Source organism: Pagrus pagrus (assembly GCF_965226575.1).
Source record: "Pagrus pagrus genome assembly, chromosome: 16".
Classification (NCBI taxonomy): Eukaryota; Metazoa; Chordata; class Actinopteri; order Spariformes; family Sparidae; genus Pagrus; species Pagrus pagrus.
In genome coordinates this window covers 24,496,522-24,522,425 of record NC_140200.1, presented here as the reverse complement: position 1 = coordinate 24,522,425, position 25,904 = coordinate 24,496,522, and the positions used below count along the sequence as shown (strand labels likewise).

The following is a 25,904-nucleotide window of genomic DNA, read 5'->3' as shown; positions in this document are numbered from 1 at the left end:
GTCAAACCCAGAACGAAGCATGTCAACATAGTTTGAGATTCACTGTGTGGCAACGGCTGTGTGCTAATACGACTAAGTGTAGCTTTGTGTGGGAGTATGGGAATGAACGCTGCACTACTAAAGCACAAACCAACTAACAGGACAGTTTCAGCTGCTGCTTTATAATCTGTCTGGAGAGGGTCTCTGTGTCACAATCCAATTTAAAGACCCATTGTGCTTACATGATGCATTTTAATGAGTTAAATACATGCACAGAGAGTGTGAGGTTTTTTCTCTTGCCTCAGGGTGTCGTAGCAGATTCATCTATTCATACCTGTCTCTATTTGCAGGGTTTCTGGTGGAGTGGAGGTATGAAACATTGGGTGGCTGTGTCTACACCAGAAGAAGCAGGTACTGCAGCGTAAAAACTAGCTGCCTTTTGTTCTTTTTTTTCAATTTCCCAACCTCTTCACTGCAACCCAAGGGATGTTGCCATAGGTTGTCTTCTTCATCCGATTTCTGACGTTTCCAATCAGGTTTGTGTGTGTGTGTGTGTGTGTGTGTGTGTGTGTGTGTGTGTGTGTGTGAGAGAGAGAGAGAGAGGGGGAGAGAGAGGGAGAGAGAGAATCCCAGAGAATACAAACTAAACTGTCTCAAAGGTCTCAAAGGTTATTATTTTTCTTTTTTTATCTTTATTGCAAGAGTCCAGACTAAGTGTGTGAGGTGAAATTCCTAACCTATTCTTTTACAGGTGTTTGTGTGGAAAATGAAAAACAGTAGCCCCTTGTGATACATGACTTTAAAAGTTGGGCTGTATTCTCATACTCTGAGCGATTTGAAAACTTTCAATGGATTTGTTCTTAACTCAGCTGGTACTTTAAGAGCTTTGAAGGAATGATAAAACTCCACTTTGGACATTAATGGGTTAAAAAAAGGAAGGTGTGTGCTCAGCTGTGATACTCTACTGGAGTCATCTGGTATCTAACTTGGGAGACCTTCTTTTGAGCATAAAGAGCATTTTTACATAGTTAAGTTCATCTTAATTAGCGTGTTATAAAGTATTTTTACTGAAGTCTTTTACATACTGTAATTTCAAAAAGAATGGTGCTGTGTATACACAGACAGACAGACAGACAGACAGACACCTTTGGATCAACAGCCTTGTGGTACACATTGGTAAATCTGTGATTGTGATTGATTAGGTTTTAGTTCATGAGTAAAGGGTGCATGGCAAGGTTCCAAACTGTCAACAGTCCAAAGGCAAGGCAATCTGGCACGACATCATTGAATATCTCCCCTTGTTTCTGCGTGTCCCACAAGTGTGTCTCATTAGGGCTAATTAGGAGTCGACATTAAAGGCATAACATTTTAGATATTTATTAAAAGATAAATATAATAAGGCTTATGTATGCAAGGAGCATCAATAATAATTGAATCCTGGAGAACTCTGCACTATAAGAGGAGAGCGATGAGGCCACATCGACACTGCAACAATGAGTATTGAAATGGTTTCAAATTTTCAGAATGGATCGATATCACTTAGTATTTTTGACAACACTAATTAGGAGTCATACCGAGCACACCATGTGTGATGTCACTGCCGACCCTATAAACAAGGGGTGGCCAAACTTTTTCCACTGGAGGCCTAAATGTGAACCTTAAAAGTGCAATATGTAAGAATTTGAGTTGAAAGCAATCAAACAATGATCTAAAATTATTAACAGACTGAGAAATATAACAGTTTTTACATTATGTCTATGTACTGTGTTGCAGAGATACTGAAGTTAGCATATAACCAGCTAGCCCTGGCCAGGGGGGCCCAGGGCTTCCGTCTTACTAGGATCTCAATTTCCCTGAAAGGGTAACTCCACCAATTTTACACATTACAGTGTGTTTACAGGTCTATGGGAGTACGACCATATGTGTGAAAAAGGAGTATAAAGTCTTTCGTGGCTTCAGAGGAAGCTGCATGTAATCTGATAAATTACCTCCGGTGATGTCACTCAGTGGCTAAATTGCATTGTTGATAATGCAGACAACAGGATTACATGATCACTTTCGATAGCCCTGCTCTGAGCCACAGGTTCCCCAAAGTCAGAGCTGATACAGCAATGTCTTCTTAATTCTACTTTATCCATGTATTCAAATGTAGATTAACTGACACAATTGTGACATAAATGTGCCACATTTCCGTGTACAGACTGATGTTAATATAGAAACAAAGAATTGATTATTATCTTATTATATAAAAAAAAGTTAGGCCTTAACTTAGTGAGGGGTTAAAAAATAGAATAAGTGACAACTACACAGAGTTATGACAAATATTTTAAGCTTTATTTGTTTGATTTTAAGAGGTTACATAGTAGTAAACATACTGGTTACACACGTGAAATTTGATGAAATCATCCACTCGAGCTGCATGTGCGTTTTACACCTCAACTTCATCCTTTCAGACTTTCTTAAAAAATAAAAATCGAACACCCTGCAGTTTGAGTCTCCACAGCAACGTGGAGAGCAAGCTCACACATTCTCATCTTCACCATCACCATCAGTAACACTGTCAACACCCCACAGTCTACAGCAGCACAACCTTCACCCTTCTTCACTCAGTCTGGAATACTTTAAATAGTCATTAGTCTGGGGTTAAGACCCCCTGTGTCAGGCCAACTGGTGAGAGTTCACATCTAGCACCACTGGAGTCCATCGTTTGTCGCTCTCACGGCGCCTGTAAAAATCCTCCCCAGATGTGGATGAGTTTTTGGTGGTGCTTTTAAGTTTTATTATTATTTTAAGAATGTCAAACTCGGAAGGAACTGAAAGAGTACATTATTTCTTCCTCATTTAAATCAAGTAACACAAGCAGACAGACTTCAAGTAGAGTATGGAGTATGCATATCTTACATCCCAGCCAGGTCATCGTGTCACACCAAGCGGGGGGAAATACATGTGAATGCCCATGAAAACATGAGATAAAACAAAGTCAAAATGATAACAAAGAGGTGCTACGATAACATAATGGATCAAACTAAATGTAGAAAACATTCCATTAAAATCAAATGTTAGTTAACAGCATTTCAGGATGAAAGAAAGAGAAAATGAAGGACACAGAAAATACACGTCTGCCTCTCCAATAGAAAATAGAATTAGTGCATCGTTATTACATTTTAACTACATGAAGCATGTAGCAACATACCACTGCATGAGAAAATCACTTGTAGTCTATTATTTTTACTATAGCACTGAAACAGACACTCAGACACCCACCACACTGACATGAAGCTCCAAAATGTATCATGAACACTTTATCAACGCTACATTTGTTGAGGCGAACAGGTCTAGCTAGCAGAGAATGTGCGTACTGGTAGAAGTATTTATTGTATACTGTCCATGAGTCCAAAATAGAGCCTCAGAGCTTCCAAAGCGACGTATCTAAACTGTTTTAGATATATGGCTTTGGTTCCAGAGAAGCAGGCAGGGAGGTAAACACTGCACCCTTCCTGTCCAGTTCATTGTTAAGTTTTGGAGCTCCTGTCCAAAACAGTCCAAAAAACAAAGCCATATATCAGAATATCAGATAAGGTAAATATTATTTCAGTATCATAATTCTGAATTATTTTGACGTTTAATCCAGTATTTTTGATATATGGCTTTTGTTCCAGAGCAGCAGGCCAGCTCTGTCATCTAACACTGCCCCCTGCTGGTCTGGCAGAGTGGTTACAGTTACAGGCAACTGGAAGGAAAAACAGAGGGCTCAGAAAGGGCTGAGAAAAGGGACATGTTACAAAGCTCAGGCACATGACTTGTGGGTCAGTTCATACCTGGGAAATATATCTGTGAATGTGGTTTACAAGAAGCTTAAACCCCTTAAAATCCCAAGAATAATACCAGCGTCGTTTAGTGCGTAGCTTATTTACTATTGTCTGTGCGCAGTTTCCCTTCCTGCCATCATTTAGCATTAACCTTAACCATGGCAAAATACATTTTTTAGCATGATGTTAAAGGCAAGCCTGGATGATTGGCACAACCAACAAAAAACACTGGTATTATCCTTTAAAGGTGAAGGCATTGGCCAGTTACGTTACAGAAAGTGCTTTTAATGTCGTTCCATTACATTTTTTTGTATTGTTTTGAGGCTCTTGAGCCACATTTTTAAGGTCACAATGCTCGTGTAATACCACCATAAACAAGGCTGAACGTACTTAAGAAAAGTGAAAAAATAGTCCTTGCTGTGACACTCAGAATGCTTCAGTTACACTGAGTGTCGACCCTGTAACATGATAGAGGATGGAGGTGTTTCGAAGGAGTAATAGTGTGCACACACAAGACAACAGAAGAAGATTGGAGGACAAAGAGTCATTGGAGATCTAGATCTACCTACAAGACCTAGCTTGAATCATGTGACAAAGTGACATGACGAGTCGGAGTATATCTGATCAAATATCAACCCCAATCCTAATTCATCTGATTCAGCCCTCCCGCTGAGACATTCCTTCTTGTTCCTGCACCGATTCTCATCTGTGTGGTTTCTTCCTCCTTCCTCCACTATAACAGATCAGGGAGGTGGCTGTAGACCGAGTCCAGCAGCGTTTGGCTGGCCTCCTGACTCTTGACTCCCGCGATCTCAAACAAACGGTCCAGCTTGTCCTCGGCAGCCGGGATCTCCTCTATGACGTGCAGCTCCTCTGGGTTCAGGATGTGTAGCATGTCGTCGAAGATGGGCTGCAGGTCGCACGGGTCCAGACGAACTTGTCGGAGCACAGTGTCTTTCTTCTCTGGAGGGGAGACAGAGAGGGGACACAGCTGTTGTGATTATCTTCAAGGCACAGTATGTCATTTCTACCAGTAGGGATCTCTCAGTCGAAACAAAAGGAAAGATGGAAGTAGCGTGGGATCATGGGAGTTGCTAAACAACCACCATTGCAGATGAAAATCTATCTGATGTAACTCAGGTCTCGTTTTTAAGGGTCTTTTTAGGCATTTTATTGCATTTATGTTACATATTGTATCTTTAAAGGGCACCTTCTCGAAAGAAAGTCAAACTCAGAATTGTAACATTTACAATATTAATGAGGTAATAATTCAAAATCCATTAGTGAATAAACAAGCTGTACTCGGAGGAAAAAAGGGTTCCCAGAACAGTTTGAAGCTAAAAAGGTGGCAGGGTCCGCCACATATAAACAAAGTAAAACAGTATTAACTGTGTTGTCCTTTAAGGTCAGTTTGTTTATTCAGGCAGAAAAAAAATCAGCCAATGAACATCTTTCTCTCCTCATTAACATTTCTTCACCAAAACTACAGAGTGCTCCTTTAAAGCGGCTATAATCACTTTTTCTATATTAACAATGGATCAAATGACTAGGTGTAATGTGAAAGGGCTTAGCTTGTGGCGTTGGACCCACATAGAATCATCATCAGAATTGTACCATCCTTTAGCCCTAATTAAATGTTTTCAACACGAAGGGCAGTTGTTTTCATTTAGAAATCTTCCTTGTACTAAGCAGCTAACAGACAAAAGTTCATAGCTAGCTGCTGAACATTGTAGGGCATTTTAGCAGTTAAAGCAACAGGTAATTCCCTCAAGAGTTGGTGAAAACCAAGACAGAATGAATATTGAGTTTGTCTTTATCAGGTAACACAACTCAAATGCTAATGTTGCTCCATGGCTGCTGCTACCGTTTTTGTTATGACTACACTACACTCAGGAAAAGAAAAAGGCATACATGACAAAAACAGAGACTGAAGTTAACATGTTGAACTGCTATAAGACATAAAGTGTGGATAATGTACAATTTTGCCTTATTCTATGATTGTATTTTTATTCTACAAACTGTTTAACTGAGAGTTCATACTTTGTTGAGTACGAACAGTTGAGAATTGAGTAGAAGGTTCATTATCATTGTTAGTTATACAAGGTTAGACAGAACTAGTCTTAAGACAATAATGATCAAATGAAATCTTGGTTATACAATTATTGGTTCCAATAAACCCCAGTCAGCTATCACACATAAATCAAATCTGAAGAGGTTTTATACATGCTGTGTATTACAATGTTAGATTTAAAAGCAATACCCAGAGTGTCCACATGGGGGCAGACAGCACCCATGCATCCATTGTTTGAACTGAGAGCAGTGTTGATGCATCATCTTCAGTTGCGTGTGAGACACATTAGTGAGTGTCTGAATAATTTGCTCGGGGTGTGAAGAATGTGAAACTGCTGACAATCAGTATCTACACAGGCCACTGCCAACACCGGAGTGGGCTTCTAGTCTTGGCTACCAAAAACGCCTCGTCAGATAACTTTTGGACATTAGGGAGTGAGTCTCCAGTGGAATTGTGTTCTTTAAAGTCACTTTAGGGTAAATTAAACTCATTTAAATAGTCTCTTTAGTCTACGTTTGACAGGCTCATGAGTACTAGAATAACGCTGATCACAAAACCATTATAGGTCACTTGATATGCTGACAGTGTCCTTACAGACACCTGTTACATTTATAGTTCAGTTTTTTAAACATCATTCTGCCATGTGGGGGCACCTTCATACAAAAACTGCATATTTGATGTTGACCCAGCACAATAAAACAATATATGAATCATAAATCCTGAAATGAATATCAGAAACATGAACAGACCAACAGAGTAACAGTCAGTAGAAGTGAAAGTGTCACCAGTGTGTCTGTGGACCCATTTAGAAACCCTACTGACAAATATGCACTAATGGCATCTATAACTTGATATAAATGATCTATTATCAATTAAAGTTACCAACTGGCCACCTTCCTCTGAAGTCTGCTTGTGTCAGCTGTTTTGCTAATCTAACTGAGTGTTTGCTGGGAATGTGCTTCAGTCTGGACGTATCAACTGAGATGATGGTGGGTCCTTTTCTATTAACTGAACAAAAGACAGCAGATCTGGAGGTAGAAAATGGGAGGTTTTCTATCACAACGAAGAACCTGTGCTGCAGGAATGAGTCCTACAACCTGGATATGAGTTTTGTTCTCTGCGTTCCCTTGACTTGAAGTCAATGTCATTTTTTAAGTTTTTTTTGGTTACATGTCTGAAATAAGGTAAGTTCATAACACAAGCTTCAGAGATTTTCACGTTTTGTTCTATGACATAAAATACATCAGTAAACACCCCACCCATGATTACTAAAGCTTTACGTGTGTTAAAAACAGCGGTTTGCTAACAAGAGTCTAAATGAGACTACAGAGGTTGTTGGGGACATTAAATGTCAAATTTAAAGATGTACTTATTTAAACCTGGAGTCACGCCTTGCTGACAGTACGATGATACCAAACACCAGAGAAATGGAAGGGTTTTTAAAGAACGCCCGTGGTGAGTTTTATGGCCAACAGTACCTACCTTTGGTAATGAAGGAGCCGTTCCTGCTGAGGGCGGAGTCTTTGCTGGAGGTGGAGTCACAGCGAAGCAGCGGCTCCGATTCGTCAGGGAAGAAGCCTTTGGTGCGGTCCACTGGCGACTGCTCCACGCCCACTCCGCTGGCCCCGCCCACGCTACCACCGCTGCCGCTGTGACTGCCGCTCCCGACGCTGCTGGGAGACTCGAGCGGCTTGTGGATGGGACTGAGGCTTTGGCTTACATTCACTGAGGTCATCAGCTGGTTGATGTCAAACTGTAGATGGAGACGGAGAGATAAAGCAGAGGGAGAGGGTGAGGAAGGGGAGCAAGACGAGGAGGAAAACATGTGACAAGCCGATGCTCAAACACACTGGCTGGTGTTGCCCACGGAGCACATGAACTCCCACATCTAGAAAACACTGAATTCAACATCTTTGTCCTGTATCTCTTCATCGCTCTCATTCTCTCAACTCTTATGCCCTCATAATAACACACACTCCATGTTGGCTGTGGCTGTGCTCATGTGATGCTTTGGAACAAATGTCTCACACAGATTGTCCCTCGGCCTGAGATACACAATATTTGGTGAGCAAGACCACCAAAGAAACATTTGAAAATGTGCATACACCTAAATGCTAATACAGGAGGAGTGTGGGGAAATGACAGTTGTGTCTGTGAATGCAGCGATGACGGATGCAGAGCTCAGTGTCGGTCTGTGCAGACAGAATCTGTGGCAAATATTTATATGGATTCAATAGTTTTACAGATTGGAATTTGACATACAATATAGAATTAGACATTTCATGGATTACATGCAAGGTCAAACTGTATGTGAGGTTTACTTGAGCCTGTCCTTTTCTCTGTTCTTCCTGCTCTGCTATTAAACACCTGTATCTGTGCACCTGCTCGGCATATTTAAATTCTTCCACTTCTTTGCATTCAACAGCTCCAATCCTTTCTTCCTGGTGTCATCTTTTGTGTTTTTCAACTTTGTTCCTTTCTGTAAGTTTTCATCTGTTAAGCTTGACATCGTTTCATACTTGTCTCCTTGCTTCCATTTCACTCTTCGTCCTTTTTCTTTCTAGTGAAACTTTCCTGTTCTCTTTCAACCTCATCGCTGTTTCTATGTCTCCTTCTCAAAGCTCTTTTTCTCATCTCTGTGTTCACCTTTGTTCTTTCTCCCTCATCTCTTCATCCTTTTTCTGTTCCCTCTTTAAAGTTTCATCACTTGTTTCTCACTGTGTGCTGGTTTGTTGCAGTTTCTCAGTCTGCCTCGGTCTCCTCTCTCTCCTCCCTCTATCATTGTGAGCCCCCCTCCTCTCCTCTCCCTCCTCTCACCCCCTCCTCTCTCTTTGGTGTGGTAATGAACCTGTGGTTTGAACCAGTAGTGACTGGTTTGGGGGGTGGGGGGGTGAGATCATGAGAGTACATCTTGTTTTTCCCAGCGTGAACCCGGCTGGGCCTAAAGGTCGCAGCAGCACAGAGGTCATTTCATTCAGAGCACACACTAGAAATTGGAAATGGACTTAGGGTGGGAGAACTAGACAGAACAACAAACAAACAAACAGACAGACAAAAAGACAGAAAGATGCAACTGGGCTGCAAACTTCTGATGAGAATGCAGTGGAACAGATTCAATCTATTATGATGGATTTTCCAGTTCAATATCAATCCTGCTGAATGAGCTGCAGCAGGACATGACACAGAAACACCAGCGCTGTTCCCTTTCTCTTGTGTTTTCTCTCTCTGCTCCGTAATGTCTGGGTCGCTGGGCTGCAGTGTGACACAACTTGCGTGATTCTGACAAAACAAACACGCTCTGTTTGGCCCACAAAGGAGTGCATACATACATGCACACAATCGCACAGACACACACCGTGACAAAGACACGCTGACTCTCACACAGCAGCAGATGTAACTGGAACAGATATATTTTTAAGAGCAGATGCAGAAATAAAACCACTGGGGCCCATGAGGGACGACAGATGTTACAGCCTCAGGGGACAGGAAATGTGTGCATATGTAAAACACAAAATGGTACGATCTGATACTCAACTTATCTATCGAAAATGAATTAACTTGATTGGTTCTCTGCGATTTTGCCAATACATGAACTGAAATTATATTTCATTTCTTTTTATTGACCTCTTTAATTTATCACAGTTACCTTATTTGGTCTTTGGTCATACTTCTTTGTTTAGACCATCAAGTGAACATTGGCCAAATGCTGTGTGAGTAGGGCCAGGAGGAGCCAATTAAGCCTCATTGACCAACTTCCCCATCAAATGAAACCTTGGTAAACTTGCCAGTTTCTCTGGTTGGAACATTGTTGGGAACGTTTGGGGTAATGTGAGTGCACAACTCATCAAAATATAAAAACAAAGGTCTTGTTGTTTTGACATTTTAATGCATTAATCCTACATGTTAAATCTGATATGCAAACATATCTGAGTATGTTTGCACCTTTCAAGCAACATCTCCGCATTTATCCAATTCTGATTATCAATCTGGCTGAAATTACTCCAGTTTCCAGTCTCTTGACTACTAGAAGCCACATCAAGTCAACCCTGTAATAGAGCTGGATCAGGTGCTCAGGGCCAGCCTTCATTTGGAGCACCCATCTAAAAAATCCTAAAATAAAGATGAATAAGGTGACTATCCCACTATTTAAACCGAAAGACCTTTAGCTTCGTCATCAGCATCCAAAAATAGCAACAAGAAGGAATCACTGTTGAATATGTAGCCTGCAGTAGTGCTTAATTATGGTTCTCCAAAAAGAAAGTCTCAGCTCTGCGAACAACTAGAAGCCTGTTGGAGTCTGCACTGGACACATGGTATATTCACTTTGAAGTGTCAGACACACTTCTGTACACAGAGTCAGTTAAGCCTAATTACAGATAACATTTTCTTGTTGGTATCTGTTCATGCAGGCAGCTGTGGTTTGATGTTTGAGGGTTTTAGATTCACATCTGCCTCTACAGAAATGCAATGGAGCTACATGCTATTTCTCTGTGGTGCTCACAGGACCGGAAAATCACACAGAACATACTGTCGACAGTTTGTACCGCATGTACCTTTGTTAAAACAGCATGTTCCTACAAGTAATATTTTTTGTACATTCTGACACATCTGTTGTATTAGGGTGAAGGGAGTAATCTCAAAGACAGATATCTACACTACAAGAGTTTTGCAGTGTAGATCAAACATGTTTTTGACAAGGCTGTGATTACACTGACACCGTAATTATTGCCATATAACATTACGAGCCCACTGCTATCTGAAAAGCTCTGTCCCCTCTGCCCACCCAGGTAGAGCACTTTGCGTAAGTCTGCCACTCTGTCTGAGAGCCACTCACACCACACGGACTCTGATTTCCTCATGTTGGCAGCCTCCAACTGCTGCGAGCTGAGCTACTGAGGACGGAGCCGGAGCACAGGGGTCACTGCGAGGAAGAACAGTACTGCTGTTCCAGAAAGCTCCCAGGCTGTGTGTGTGTGTGTGTGTGTGTGTGTGTGTGTGTGTGTGTGTGTGTGTGTGTGTGTGAGAGAGAGAGAGAGAGAGAGAGAGAAGGATCAGACTGACTTGCTGACGACTCCTGTCAGCACAACACAAGGCCCTGCTGGGGACAGGGATTCAGATACACACACACACACACACACACACACAGACACACACACACATGCACAGGGCACACAGCCCAGCACTCATGTACACACTTATGTACTGAGCCAGCTAGCTTCACTGGCAGAGTTGGCAGATTGCTGCAGTATGAAGGGCACAGGGGACAGACAGACAGGCACACTGGGGATATTTTGATTAATTAGGTCCAAAATGTTACAGTGAGGAATCTCACTCGGCTGTAATTACACTCGAAACAGATGAGCTTTTAACTAAGATACAGCTAAAATAGAAACTGTGTAGAGCAAGGCTTCAACCCCACGCTGTCAGAAATAGGTCCATCTCTGTCCCCAAAGGCACAATCTACACTGTGGCAGCCTGGAGCTTTAATGTGATATGGCCATGACAAAAATGATGAAAGTTTGGAATCAAGGTTAAGGTTAATAAATGTGATAACAGATTGTTTTGACTGTTTCTAATGAGTACAAATTTTCCCCCATAAGATATAAAATATATACCCTTGTTACGGGAAACAATGGGTGCACCTTTGGTGGTCCTGCCCCAGTGACGAGCTGTTGTACCCCTAAACGTACAAATTTAGCACATTATTTCTGATAGCGCACAGCGTCTATGATGTTACAGTACGTACACTAGGTTCAGCCTTTACCACTAATTCATCTGTGACATTTAAAGTAGATCTTCAATGGATAAGCCTGCTCCCAGGCTGCATTAAAGCCTACTTAATGTCAAACACACTCACAAACATTTGCAGATAATCTCACTGAATTACCTTTAAAAGAATAAATGCAGTTTCTGGGAAATTTGTTGTCCTTTTCCCCAGAAAGCAGTGGATGTGGTTTCATTTTATTATCTTATGGGGCTCGTTAGGGGAGGACTGAAAGGCATCTAATGGGACCTCAGTCATTAGCACCCAATTAGGGAAGAAATTGCATTTGATTGTGCATCATTGTGGCAGGAAGGGAGGGTGCATTCAGAAAGTAAAGAGGAGAAAGAGGAAGGAAGAAGACACACAGGGAGTAGGTGAGGGACTACGTCTGTGTGTTTGTCTTTTGCTTTGTGTGCCTCTTGTGAATAATCCAATCACTGAAAACCAGACTCCATTTCTAAAGAAAAACTCATATGTATAATTGTATAATGCACATAAAAAAACTTTATTCCTGGGCTGCTCATGTTGTAGACTGAATCGTAATTCAATAGGTGTCCTTAAAAGCAATTATGTTGTGATAAAAGAGCTGGGAAGCATTTTATGTGTGTTCTTTTTTTTTGGTTTTATATTTCTCATGATGAGGGCGACTGTACTTTAATGATATATTATTTGATATCGAATACTCATTCAGTTTTTCAGGATTGTTTTTACCTCGAGAATATCCTGTACATTTAATGTAGCCTATGTATAAATTGACATTTTTGATAATAAAAGATAAATGAAAATAAAGAAATAACTGTGATATGTGATTTGCATTTTCCATCTCCACTTAGGAATTGAACAGTGTATTTCTCCAAACAAATCATTTACATTCACCTTTGTCCTGACTCATCACCTCTTATAGCTCCAGCTATGCTAGCAGCATTGGTCTACCTATGTCAGTGTTGGTAAGTCAGTAGGTACTGTATGTCGGTGCACCACCTTGGCCAAGACTGAATCTTGACAAATAACTATTGGATGCGTTATTTTGAAATTTGGTACAGACATTCATTGTCCCCAGAGGATGAATCTTGCTGACTTTGGTGACCTTGTGTGTTTCTTCAAACAGGACCAGAAGGACAAAAAGTTCATATTCAATGAAATATCTCAACATCAGCTGAACGGATTTGTCCAAAATTTGGTACGGACATTGTTTGTCCCAAGAGGATGACTTTGGTGATCCTCTGTCTTTTCATTCAGTGGCACAAGAAGGACAACGTTCTCATTCATTCAGTGAAATATCAGCTACACATGTGGTCCAAAATCCGTTACAGACATTGATGTTGCCCAGAGGATGAACGGTAATAACTTGGATTCATCATAGTTAATAGTGAATTGATTAAATATGTGTGCTCTGACATCTTTGCTTCCAGACAGACTAAGCTTCAGTTTTGTAGGCTTCTTTGAGGGGTGCCTCCACCCATTCTACACATTAAACTGTGTTTACAGGTCTTGGGGAATACAACTGCATCGTGAAAAATAGAAGTATAAAGCCTTTTGTGGCTCCAGAGGAAGCTGCAGATTATCTGATTGTATCTGGTTGCATTGTGGGTCGTGTGGGCACCATGTTTTGAAAAGCAGTCCACTTGTCTAACATGGCACTCCCATAACACTGTTGGACTAACTATGGAAATGTCAAAGTCAATACAGCAGAACCAGAACTACTTTTTAACATATGCGGTGTTACTCCACAACAAAACATTTTAATGCGCAAAATTGGTGGAATCACCCTTTAAACTTCAGCCATGCAGTCACACCAAAGGGTAGGAATTCACCCAGGGCTCTTTTAAAGGTAATTCTGGGAAAGTCCCCAGCCCCCTTCAACCACATAGGGGATACTTCCATATGAACTGAATGATTAGCTTCATTTAGTTGTTCTGATGTTGTTCATTGTGTCTGAGGCAATTTTCGTTTAGTACAACTTGCAGCTTATTTTAATAGTTTCTATCTAACATGATACACACACCAAAGTCATTTTTAAGGGAACATGGCAACACTGCAAGTCCAGTTTGGTGAGAAATATGAGTAGTCAGACCTGCAGTTTAGCCTTATGTCTCGTCTTAGTGAATGTGTTGGTGCGTCACGAAGCAGATAACTGCTTTTTAGCCATGTTGCTGCTTTCCAAGATCTCAGAAATTCACAAAAAATAAGACCCACGTTGCAATAAAGCGGAATTATTTGTTAGTCCACTACTGCATAAAAACTACATCAACACAGGCTTTGCTACGAATAGTGTTTCTATCTAAGTTTTTCCTATCACAAAGATCGGACAGCCAGCCTCCTCAGTGCTTCAGCTGCACATCAACACATACTCATAACTCAGGAGCTGACTGTTTTAAGTTGTTGGTCATCGGCCATCTTCAAATTTTAATTAGCTGGGCACATCTTGTTCAAAACAGAATGAAAATACTTATTTAGAGCCAGAATTCTCAGCACTTGGCCAAGCAATTGTTGAGTCATTGGATTGGATCAACAATCCCATCAACAGACTGCAGCAGTGTGTTTTTGTTTCTTTGTGCATTAGACTTAAAGGATTCTGCCCCTTTCAAATACAAAGGATACCAAACTGTTTCAACCCCTGCAGACTATCACCCACAGGTAATCCATTAATCAACACTGCTATCATAAGTCAAGAGGCCTTTCTCAACACAGAGTACACTAGCTTTGGACAACTGCCCAACAAATGCACAAACCTTTTCATCAGCAACATTTATTAGATTTCGACTCCCAGATCAAGAGTCGTATGTTAAAAATTCTACAGTGTGCGATATGAATGTTGTCCTTGGGATGACCGTGGACATTGATTGGTCAGTGGTTTCAGAGCTGGCTTGCCAGCCCCAGAGGAGACCGTCTAGTCTTACTCTTCTGTAGCAGTGACCTCAAATCACATCAAATTTGTGACTCTGGCCTAGTTGATGCAAAGGAATGCTAAGATACAAGTATTCCAGTTACAATAACACACAACCCCTCCTTTAACACCAAAGTCCAAAAGGAAAGCCTGCAAGCTGGTTCAGGAAGTCGCCTCAAGTCTACAAAGTCCCACTGCCACCCCTGCATCCAGCTTTCGACAGTCTCTATATTCTATTTGGTTATTGTCATCACTCCCCACTCCCTGCTTGGTGTGTCCTTGTGGGGAGTGACGAGGTCCATGCGTGGACGCCAAAAATCAACGCTGTAGGCCTACAAGGAGTCGTTCCCTGACTTTTGAAGGACTTTCAAGCATACTAGACTCTACTTTGTGTTTACAGAAAGGACAGAGCAGCAAAAATTCACCATCTTTCCCCTTCACTGATTCCTTCTGTTTTTCACTCCTCGCCGAGGACAGCAGCTCTGCGTGCTGCAGTCCCTGAAATAATGCATCCATTAGCCACACACAGGAGACTTATCAAAATGAAACAGCATGGCTGCTCTTTAATCAGTTATTTGTACATACTGACGACTGGGCCAGAAAAGCAAGCAGGCACAGCAGCAACTCTATTAAACATTCATTTAAAGCATGAATAAAACATGCATTTTTGACCTTACTGAAGTTTAGCATGATGTCAGCAGTCAGGGTAAAATTTGTCAGCTTCCTGTCAATTTTTCAGGATACATTTTGCTGCCTTGTCAGTGCACATTAGGACAGATCTTTGACTTCCTGTCTCATACACCACATGTGTTGGCAGTGCATTTATTAGTGGGTAAACAGTTTGCCTACATCTGGATATGGATCAGTACCATTGCGGTGATTACACCTAGTCAAGGGCACATATCTGACTGCTTTGCCTCATACTTCACAGTGAGGAGGAACAGAAACGGGAGTGAAGAGAATCGCATCTGTCACTCTGCTGTCTAGTTTCAACTCTCAGGCAGCAGCAGAGATAAAAATAGATGCATCCATCAGACAGCTGACACTCTGTTGTTCCGATGGGAATACCATCAATACACTGAATGTGTTTTTCTTCAACTGCGTGTTCAGACGTCAGCGTCATACATTACTGTTATGTAACTGCAGCATTGACATCAGTGAGTCACACTGACCTGGTGTGAAATGAGGGAGAACCTGACCTTTACCTATGTCAACACTGCATGTCTCCCAAACACCTCTTTGTCTCTTTCTTTGTTGCCGGCAATAGCTGTGGTCACCTGTCGCCATAATGAAGCTTCCCTCCACATGTGTACCGAAACCTCTTCATTTTGTTCCAGGTGCTTTTGATAGTTCTACATTGTTCACCTGCTGTCCTTGTCATAACATACAACATAAAATGCATGATGAAACGCAAACGAACATGATAGGCTGTGTGCATCCTCTATAGCTCAGGCTCGTCTCTGCTGAACCATCAGCCGTCTGGGAACCTGTCTCTCTTGGCTGTCGAGAACACAGATGTTGCATCAGGATCGTAGCCCCCTTGGGCTCACCCGTATAGACCATAGCTCACTTATGTTATAAATTCTACATCTACATCTATATAGTTGTCAGCAAAATGTGTACACACTTTGATTTTTTTGCTAATCTTCTTTGTAAGGCCTGTCCATTTCCAAGTCACAATGGTGGAGAGGAGGTTGTATGGAGGTGCCACTTGGGGTCGGCTTAAGTTGGTCGGTTGACCTCCTGGATCCACACTCTTTATATATATATATCTTACGTTACGCCTGAAGTCTGTCCATTCAGGGACAAGGATACCTTCTCTGTGGCTCTTCCTGAGGTTTCTTCCATTTTTTCCCTTCTAAAGAGGAGGTTTTTCCTCACTCCAATCGTCATGTATGTACCATCATACATGGTAGGTATTCTACACCCCCCCGAGGCATCGTTATTTTTAATGACTACTAGATTAATAGATCAGACCAAAGTAGAGAAATGTGATTTGAATCTACAATTAGAAACAATTACCCTTGACTGGTCCTAAATTGATACCAGCTCTAGTGATAATCTCCTACACAGTCTGCACTGTTGTCAGGACTTGACCATTATTTTTTTCTTTAGTTTGCCTACTTTCAAATGAACTTTTTTCCCTTTGGGAAGTCTTTTGTTAAAGGAGCAGTCTGTAGTTTTGTTAAAGAAATGTTAATGAGAGGAGAAAGATCTTCATCGGCTGATTTTTTTCTGACTAAACAAACTAAATAAACAAACTCTCTTTGTTTTCATGACTGAATAAACAAAATGACCTTAAAGGACAACACACATTTATATGTGGCGGACCCTGTCACCTTTCTAGCTTCAAACAGTGTTCTGGGACCTTATTTTCCAGTGAGAACAGCTTCTTTATTCACTTATGGAAAAGGTTTGTATTATTACCTCATTAATATCGTAAATATTAAAATTCTGAGTTTGAATTTCTTCTCTAAAACTCCAAAGCGCTCCTTTAACAAAGATGTATGTGTTCATTAGCATTGTGATTGTGTTGACGTTGTGAGGACCGTATTTAAATGCTCTGAAGGTCGAGGTCGGGGCTCCGTGCAGAGCAGCCAAGTTCTTCTATACTAAACAGAAGAAAACACTTCCTAATGGAGCTTTGTGTGTGGGGACATTGTCATGTTGAAAAGTGAACAACACCTTCATACCAAAAGTACACAAAATGATGTGTCCACACACTTTTGGCGATAGAGTGTATCTGTCCATCTTATAACTGGTTAATTAAGGAAGAATCTCCTTAAATTGTTCCAACAGTATTGTACTTCCTGTGGTCCCTTTAACCCACTGAATTCTCCATAATTACCAAGCCTCCCCCTCACCAAACAATTTTATCTTCTGCCATCTTATCCGTGATGGGTCCAGTAAGGCCGACAGAAAACTATTGACGCACACGAGCTGCTCATTATTAAGCTGTGACGAAGGCCAATTTACTGTACAGACGACTGCAGAGCTGAGGCGACTGGAGTAACTTTTACATGAAGGCAGAACAAGGCTGTAACTGTGCTGCGCCGACCTTGGAGAGTGCAGTCAAGGACACTTATTTGATATGCATCACTGGACAGTTAAAGTAAGTAAGTAAGAAGGAGGAAAGTAAAGGGTGATGAAGGAGTCTGTGTGTCCCCTGTGTCCTCTGTGTTTGCGGCTTTCTGTTTGTGTGTGTGTGTGTGTGTGTGTGAGAGAGAGAAAGGGAAGCACAGATTGTTCTTAGTGAACATTAACATGAACTTTGTGGTTTGTGGTCAACCACTCTTACTGATCAGCCACATTGAGTTCTCATATATTGCAGGACAAAAAACAGACGGCTTCAAGCCCGTCAACACACACTTGACTGTAAATGCTTCTCGACATGCGTGTTATAACCACTTGAGATCTGATCTCACGTCCCCGCTCTACATGCAAATATACAGCTACATCATTGGAAGAAACAGGGACGCTTATCACACAAGCAATATCTTCATTTACAACAGTTGCCGAATTAACAAATAGGGCTAAATAGTTAAGAATGTGTTATAGCCAACATTTCACAGAGTTTATACAGTTTCTCCTAACGCAACAAGTCTCAAAACTGAGCGTTTTTTAAGGGAGTCTGGTGACTTTGTACACTCTTCTTTCTCCAAAGAAGAAGCCTATTCAGTTACTGTTTTCTGTATTTATAAAATGTGACGTTTACCGTCAATATGTTGTATTCTTTAATAAAGTTGGTGTAAATGGTGGAATCAGCTGAAACAGTGTTCAAACAGCTGCTGTGAGGTGAGACCCACTTTGGATACGGAAGCAGACAGAATGCATTTGAAATACGAATAACAGAGGCTTTTTCAGCAATGCTGCAACAAACTGACACTAAGGAAAAAAACATTTTAATGTTGTACTTAATGCCAAACTTACAAGAAGGCACCAATGATTTAGAATTTGCTGCAGCCGTTTCTCAAAGTTTGTAACAATTCTAATATGTCTCAATCAACAGATTAACAGGTAAAACGTTGCGCACATTGGCCCCGCCTCAGTGGATGACATCACAAAACCTGTTCAAACATCAAGTCATTCTCCCAAAGAGAACTGTTGCTTTAATGTGAGGAATGCTGCTAAACCACAGGGATTGGCTCCTGACACCAGACAGCTTCCTCACAGATTAGATATCAGTGAGAGAGAAACGCTAAGAACAGCGTGTACTACAGCGTGTGCCAGACACATGGACAGAGCGGAAGATGGAAAAGACATGAAGTAAGAAAAGGTCAAAGCTATTTACATGCTTCATCCATGAATTGATTCTAAACAGAGCCAAACATTAGCTCTTGCCCACGCATTCATCCAGCCTACCTGTGGGTTGTCCTCCATGACACAGCGGATCTTCTCCACCACGTCAATGCGGCGCTGCCGATGCAGGGCATTGATCAGCTTGGCCAGGTTGGCGTCGCTGTCTCGGATGGTCCAGTGCTGCAGCGCGGCGTACGCCCGCTCGTGATCTGACGAATAGCCGTTTGAGAAGGCGGCCACCTCTCTCTCTGTGGCGTTGGCCAGTGACTGATACATGTCTATCCACTGGGTGCCCACCTGAGCCGCCACCAGCTTCAAGATATCCACCCCTGATAAAGAGAAAAAGAAACATTGTGAACATTTGTTCAACCACTAATCAGCCATTCACTATAAAAAGCAAAGGAAAATGAGACTCAGATGACTGCTGGATTTCCTTGTAATTGAAGAATGTAGGCCAGTGGCTGTAAGCTGTGCTAACTAACAGGATGCAGCGGCAAACAAATTGCCTCATTTCTAAGTAATTTAGTCCTCATGCTCATGCTCCACACAAAACACCATTGTTCTCTTTCTATCACTTTACACTTCACGTCTGCGTGCATAAGAGTGACTCTGGAGTTGTATTCTTTCAGCTTATGCAACTAGTTTGTTATGTAAAAAAATCTGTAAATTGGTCTGTTTACTGAACACAGCTGTGACCTGCATCCCAAAATAAGTCGGGCAGGAAGCAGCATTAACTATGTTGTTAGAGGTTATAAAGAACATTATTGTCCTGCCTGTAGACCAAGACTTTTGGAAAGTATAATTTATGTATCTGTCAACTCTGGGTCGGACTCGTTTTGCCTCAAGCAGCCGGGCTGTTTCAAAGCCAAGCTAGCCAGTTCAACATGTTGGCTCTTAAGGGGCACTCCTAAACATTTTCCAGTTCAAAGTTATGATTCTAGGTGACGTACGCCCGTGAAGACAGTTCAAAACACAAAAGACATCCCTTGATACTAGATACTTGAGACTAGTAGACTAGTAGACTAGTAGCCATGAAACTTGGAACATACATGATTATCCATGGTGTATATCCAATGTGTCCCGAGAATGAATGATGACTTTTCCTCTATTGCCACCATCAGGTTAATATTTGTGGAAATGAGTGAAAAGTCAAACAACTACAACTACAACTGAGGGAGATATGGATATGTTTACCATATTTATGTCTCCCTCAGGATGATTTGCAGTAACTGTGGGGATTCTTTTTTCCATTTTCTGCCATAATGAGGTAAAAATAAACATTGTTTACAACCAAATACGCGCAATCATTGTCATTCCCATTAGTCTTTACTATGTTTGCTAAAGTACACAGGTTAACACGACAAATGGTAAACCTGTGAAGCATCAGCTTGGCCTTTTCGTTGTATGTAAGCATTAATTTCAAAGCAGTGATGGAATGTAACTAAGTACATTTACTTAACCACTGTACTCACTTTAGTTGAGTATTTCCGTATTCTAAAACTTCATACTAATAACAGGTTGGCCCATAGTATACAGTACATACATATGTAAATATACATATGTTTTACATTTACTTTTTATACTTAAGTACATTTATTACCAAAGAAATACTTTTGACACTTCTGCTAACTTAATATCAGAAGACTTCTACTATGTACTATGGGGTGACTTTCACGTTTACCAGAGTAATGTTTTAATACAATATCTTTGCTTTTGCTTTGACTTTTTGGTACTTTGAACAACACTGGTTCAAAGCAAAAAAATCTGCAAATTGCAGTACCAACAAACATAGAAGTACACGAACTTCTAAAATTGGACTGGGAATTATTTTGATGATTGAAACCACCAGACCCTTTCAGACATAAAGCTCTACTGCACAGCCTGTAAGACATAGTGCTTTCCCCATCATGTTGTCCAACTAAGTTATGAGGCCAGCGGCACTCAAGGAGCAGAAGGAATCCCCTCAGTGCAATAGATCCACCTCTTAACACCTTAACTTTCCACACACACACGCTATGGATTGCACATACACACGAGGTGATGCAAGAGGAAGCATGTCATGCCATCAGTCTTGTATCTCCCTGGATCAGCTGGGGCCGTCTCTTATTTTAGTCTGCAGACGAACACCTGCTGTGTGGTTGGAAGGTCCTGAGGACAGACAGCTGTTGAGCCACTGCAGAATCTGATTCTAAAGAGCTTTTGTGATTACACCAAACACGTCTGGTTGGATCTCATTCTAATCGATCGCAGGGGAGATTGTTCGGAGATTTACCTTCTCGTGAATCTTTCAAGGCCTTATCCACCCCAAAACTGAATTTGACATTCAGTAGGAGAGCTAAACAGTCACAGTGCTTCAGGATTTATATGTTTATTTTCTTTTTTTGTGACAATTTGGTCACACCACCATTTTTCAAGGAAAAGCAGGGCTTTTATACAGAAGTCACATGGACTCCCAAGTGTTTTGTTGTGTAACAGAACAGGAAGTCATAGATTGTAGCCCATGGGGAGAGGTCAAAACAAATACTTTAACAGGAAAAACATGATGAACTCAAAGACCTGTCAAGACTTGTTATTTATCTGGTGCTCATACCAGCTAAGAATAACTAAAGAAATACCAGAACATGGTGATCAGGGGAGACTTTACTCTTGAATCTATTTAGTCTTTCTATTAAGAACTGTTCACAAAGCTGTCTGGTTATGTTCATAAATCTACATGGAGTTATATTATATTTTGCCCTTTAAGATTTTCAGCTGTTGTTTTGAATCACATTTCTTCTGAAAGAGTGAGGCCATTATAAGGAGGTTCATACCCTGTGTACACTTAGCTCACTTAATACCCCCTTTTGAGCCATTCACTCAAATAGAATGTACATGTAACCATGTGAACCATATGAAACACATAAAAATACTACTTCTTTTCTTTTTAGCATTTATCTGATTCCTGATCCGTGCAAACATTCTATGAACTGTGTGCATGAGAGGGAGTTGATATGACCTTGACTGTGAAAGCAGGTTATTACGACCCATATTTAATTTCTTATTAAGCAGCGACCTCCAGTGGCCGTAGTAATTACTATGGAAGCAAAGGAGGAAGTCAGGATTAAACCAATCCAGTCAATCATTCATTAAACAGTGAGAAAGCTAAAGTTAACTTGTCTTCTTAGGTTTTTGGAACCACTTTTTTATGTGATTGGTTTGTTTCGAAACACTTATAGCTTGTTGGCACATCTTTCTGAGTATGCACTTTTTCTGGGTTGAAATCCCCCCCCCCCAAGAATTATACATTGACAGAATAAGTCATCTTAAATTTGACAAAACCAATTTATATGTTGGATTAAACAAAGAATGTGAATTAAACTAAGCTGACGCAACTAGCTGGTCCTTTGCAGCTGTTTTCTCAACATCTCCACCCTGAAGCTGCGCAGCTGTCAGATTTGTATCTGGTTACTGGATCAAGTTGCCATGGAAATACAGCTCTGCCTTTTCATCTCACCGGTACATGAGAAATGGCTTCTCTGATTTTGACTGTATGTGAGTCACAGTAAATGTATGCATCTCAAATAGCCTCACACCTCACACACCTTTTCACAATCTCCCTGCTGACACACACACATCACCACCTGGTGTTTCTCTTTAGCCACAACGACTGATTTTTCATGTGCAGCTCTCCCTCTCAGACGTTCTGCTGCCTGTTCTCACACACACACACACACACACACACACACACACACACACACACACACACACACACACACACACACACTCTGCTCCACTTCCCCGCTGACGGTTATGTGATTTGACAATGACTTGGCTGGAAATATAAATGCTGACTCATCTATTTGTCAAGCAAAAATATAGTATCTCAGTTGCTTTGCGTGACAGAGAAAAGGTTATTATTGTGCTCCTATATGCATTATAAGCGCTTTTATTGGTGCGTGTGCGTGTACAGGTTTTTATCATGTGGGACATGACACAGAAACTTAATAATCCTTAGTGATCGCTAAGCATGCAGCATGAAAAACGTACGTCTCATCAGAGAGTTTGACATGACAGAAAATATACTGATGGCTCCGGAGTGTTTAGGAAGTAGAACGGTCATGGACAATTAGGTCAAGAGGCATCTCTTAAGCTAATTACCTGAACTGTTCTTTTGTGTGTTGCCTAAAGGTGATTTACTTACCATCTGACTTTTGTCTGGTCCACTCATCCTTGCTTTAATCTGTATCCTTGTTTTTATCTGTTTATCAAACTAGAGACCATCTTGTGATGAGATTGCACCAGCCGTGATGTTAAATTGGTGTGTATTGTGAATATGTGTTTTGCTTGTTTGATGCAAAGAATGTATAATATCAAACATGATACAGTTCACCTGTTTTGCCAAACTCACTTCTCTCCTGTCACGTGTTCCATTTCACCATACACTCCTATTTATCATCGCGGATGGTGTGATCCCAGCACAAGCTGCTCTGCAGTTTAACCCAGTGTCTTAAAGTGCACAGAAATGATTGGAACTGGAATAAAGTGATCTGTAACTCAAAATGAATGTAGTCCAATGGCCCCTTCTCCCATGCCTACCACAACAGTCTCGTGACAACCATCTTTAAACTCAGCCTTCATTTTGTTCTCAATGACACACCTGTCAAGTTTCGTGACTGCGTCTTGCGCGGTTGTGCCAACAGACATAAACGCCTGGCAAAGTGCTCAAAACTGCAACGTTGCTGTTGCTGGTAATAAACCAGCACTTAGCAAGACTTTTATTCAAGTTGTGCTGCCCTGCTACATCTATTTGCCTATTCAGATAGCAAAACACAGGAAGTTAATGTAACTTAGCTGTGTTACACCATTCACTTGCATTTATCTTCCTCTGACAGAGTAACAACAACTCAACAAAAGAGCAGTTGTTTGGAGACATGTTTTGAGTCTTCGAGTTTCCTGGGGAGGTCACTGGGGAGGTTATGGGGAAATGATTACTGACTGCACTCCTTCCAGTATCAACGGAACCAGTGTAAGTTACAAAATATCATAAAACAGATGTACTGGCGACACTTTCAAGGCTGTAAAAGTGTTTTAAAGTTTTTCCATCTTTTTCAAGTGTTTCTGATGACTTAATCTAAACTTTAAAACTAATTTTCTATCAAAATTAAATACAAATTCTACCCTCCGATGCCCCCTGTACTCACAGCCATTACACTCCAGAGCATCAATACAGAATTAATTCACCACTTTTGCATCAGGTTGATCCCTGATTAACATTTACTGTAGCAAACATGCAAAGTGCATAAATCCAGGATGAGAGGCAGGGATTAAATGGATGTCAGCCAGTGGTAGTCACTCTATGGCTCGACACACACAGACACGCTCACGTGTACAAATGTATACAGACAGAGGAAAGCAAGCACACACAAGCCGAGAGGCATGTATAAATAGACATGTGAAGTCTGCACACATGGTTACAGAGCAGAGACCCCCTGACATGCCACGCACACTACAGGAATGCAACAACACTCTACCGCTCACATTCAAACCCTCACACAAACCCTCACCACAACCTCAACCTTTACCTAAACTGAATTCTTATTTTAACCCTCAACCCAAGTCATAAACTTAACTAACCTTACCATTAATCCTGACCCTAAAACTAAACCCGAACCCCAAACCCGAGTCCTCATCCTAAACTGACCCATTGTAGAAGTGAAACACGGCTTCATCTGACCTCATTTTGCAGAGTGTCCTGCCTCAAAATGGCTTAAAAACTCAAATGTAGAAAAGAAAACATACATTCACACACACACACACACACACACACACACACACACACACACACACACACACACACACACACACACAATCTCCTGCTCTTGCTCAAAATTAATAAACTCGCATGAATCCCAGAGGGACCCAGAGGACCTCGCGTGCCGGCCTTCTGGGCTAAGAGCCTGTCGACTCTCATACACAACACACAGCGACAGAAGAGAAATCCCCTCGCTCTGCATGCCTCACTGCTAGCTGACCACATTTAAATGACCTATATAAGTCTCGTGATGATTCAGTATGTCAGCCTGCGGATGTGTTCATGTGTTTGCGTGGGGAAGTATTGGGATGAAGTGTTCTTATTTGTGTGTATTAAGAGTGTGTACACTTGTCTCTGAATTAAGCTCTCCAACACACCCCAAACTGAAATGTCAGACAGACGCGACTTGCTGTCAGTCACTGGTGTTTATCCAAATGGAGATGTTTGCCAAACTTTCATAGCACGATACAGCTGCCAGGAGAGGACAAACTGTTTGCTATCCTGAAGGTGCATCACGAGAGGCGAGTGTCATTTCTGCACATAATGAGACAATGTTTTTGTTAACATTTGTCGTGTTGGAAAGAAACACAAACGTGTCATTTTCTTCCCTATCCCCATTATGTGTTGGAAATGACTCATCTTCTTTGGCAGTGCAGGTGATAATGACTTCTGCTGTGATGCTAATTGCTTTGTATTTTCTGTCAGCCAGTAAAAAGAAGTAGAGAGCTCCAAACAGCGGGAATGAAGTTCACTTGGCTACTTCTGGTAGTTACTATTCCAGGTTTCTGGTGCTCTGAGCTCAGGGTGTTAAACATTGTAATCAGCAAGCTCTTCCTATTGACACAGTAAGAAGGGAGTTCAACACTCAAAAGAAAGTTTCTCAGTGGATGCCATGTATCTTTGTATGTGGCTTAGACCAGAGCAATAGTGTTTCAGGGTCTGATGAGCTGATTCATTCAACACACACTTTTTGATATTTAAAACAAATAGGGTTCAGCACGACAAAGGTACAACTATTTTAATATTGAGTAGGATTTATTAAAATCTGTGTAAGCATCGGTTAATTCAGTCAATAAACAGAAAATAAATTAGGATAAGTTATCCTTTAGCAGCTTGTTAAGCTAACAATGCTTAGGTTGAAAATGTCATTTTTAGCAGGTTATGTTTACTATGGTTGCCATCTTAGTTTTGGGTCACTCCATAACAACTCACCTAGACCCTCCCAGTTCATGTCATGGATTTGCTTCAAGTCATGTGACTTTACATGAACCTACAGATGTACTCCAAATCCCTTTTTTAATTAT

General features: G+C 41.2%; 1 protein-coding gene across 1 annotated transcript in view; it reads right to left on the bottom strand.

Annotated features, from left to right (window-relative positions):
- Window positions 1-2,291: 2,291 nt before the first annotated feature.
- The window catches only part of tnfrsf21 (tumor necrosis factor receptor superfamily, member 21), a 50,320-nt gene continuing 26,707 nt past the window's right edge, over window positions 2,292-25,904 (bottom strand). The window contains exons 4-6 of the mRNA XM_084378302.1: window positions 18,873-19,138; window positions 7,342-7,612; window positions 2,292-4,751 (exon numbers count right to left, since the gene is read on the bottom strand). Of these exons, the coding sequence (XP_084234428.1) occupies window positions 4,522-4,751; window positions 7,342-7,612; window positions 18,873-19,138 (767 nt within the window). The 3' untranslated portion in view covers window positions 2,292-4,521. The remainder of the gene's footprint in view (window positions 4,752-7,341; window positions 7,613-18,872; window positions 19,139-25,904) is intronic.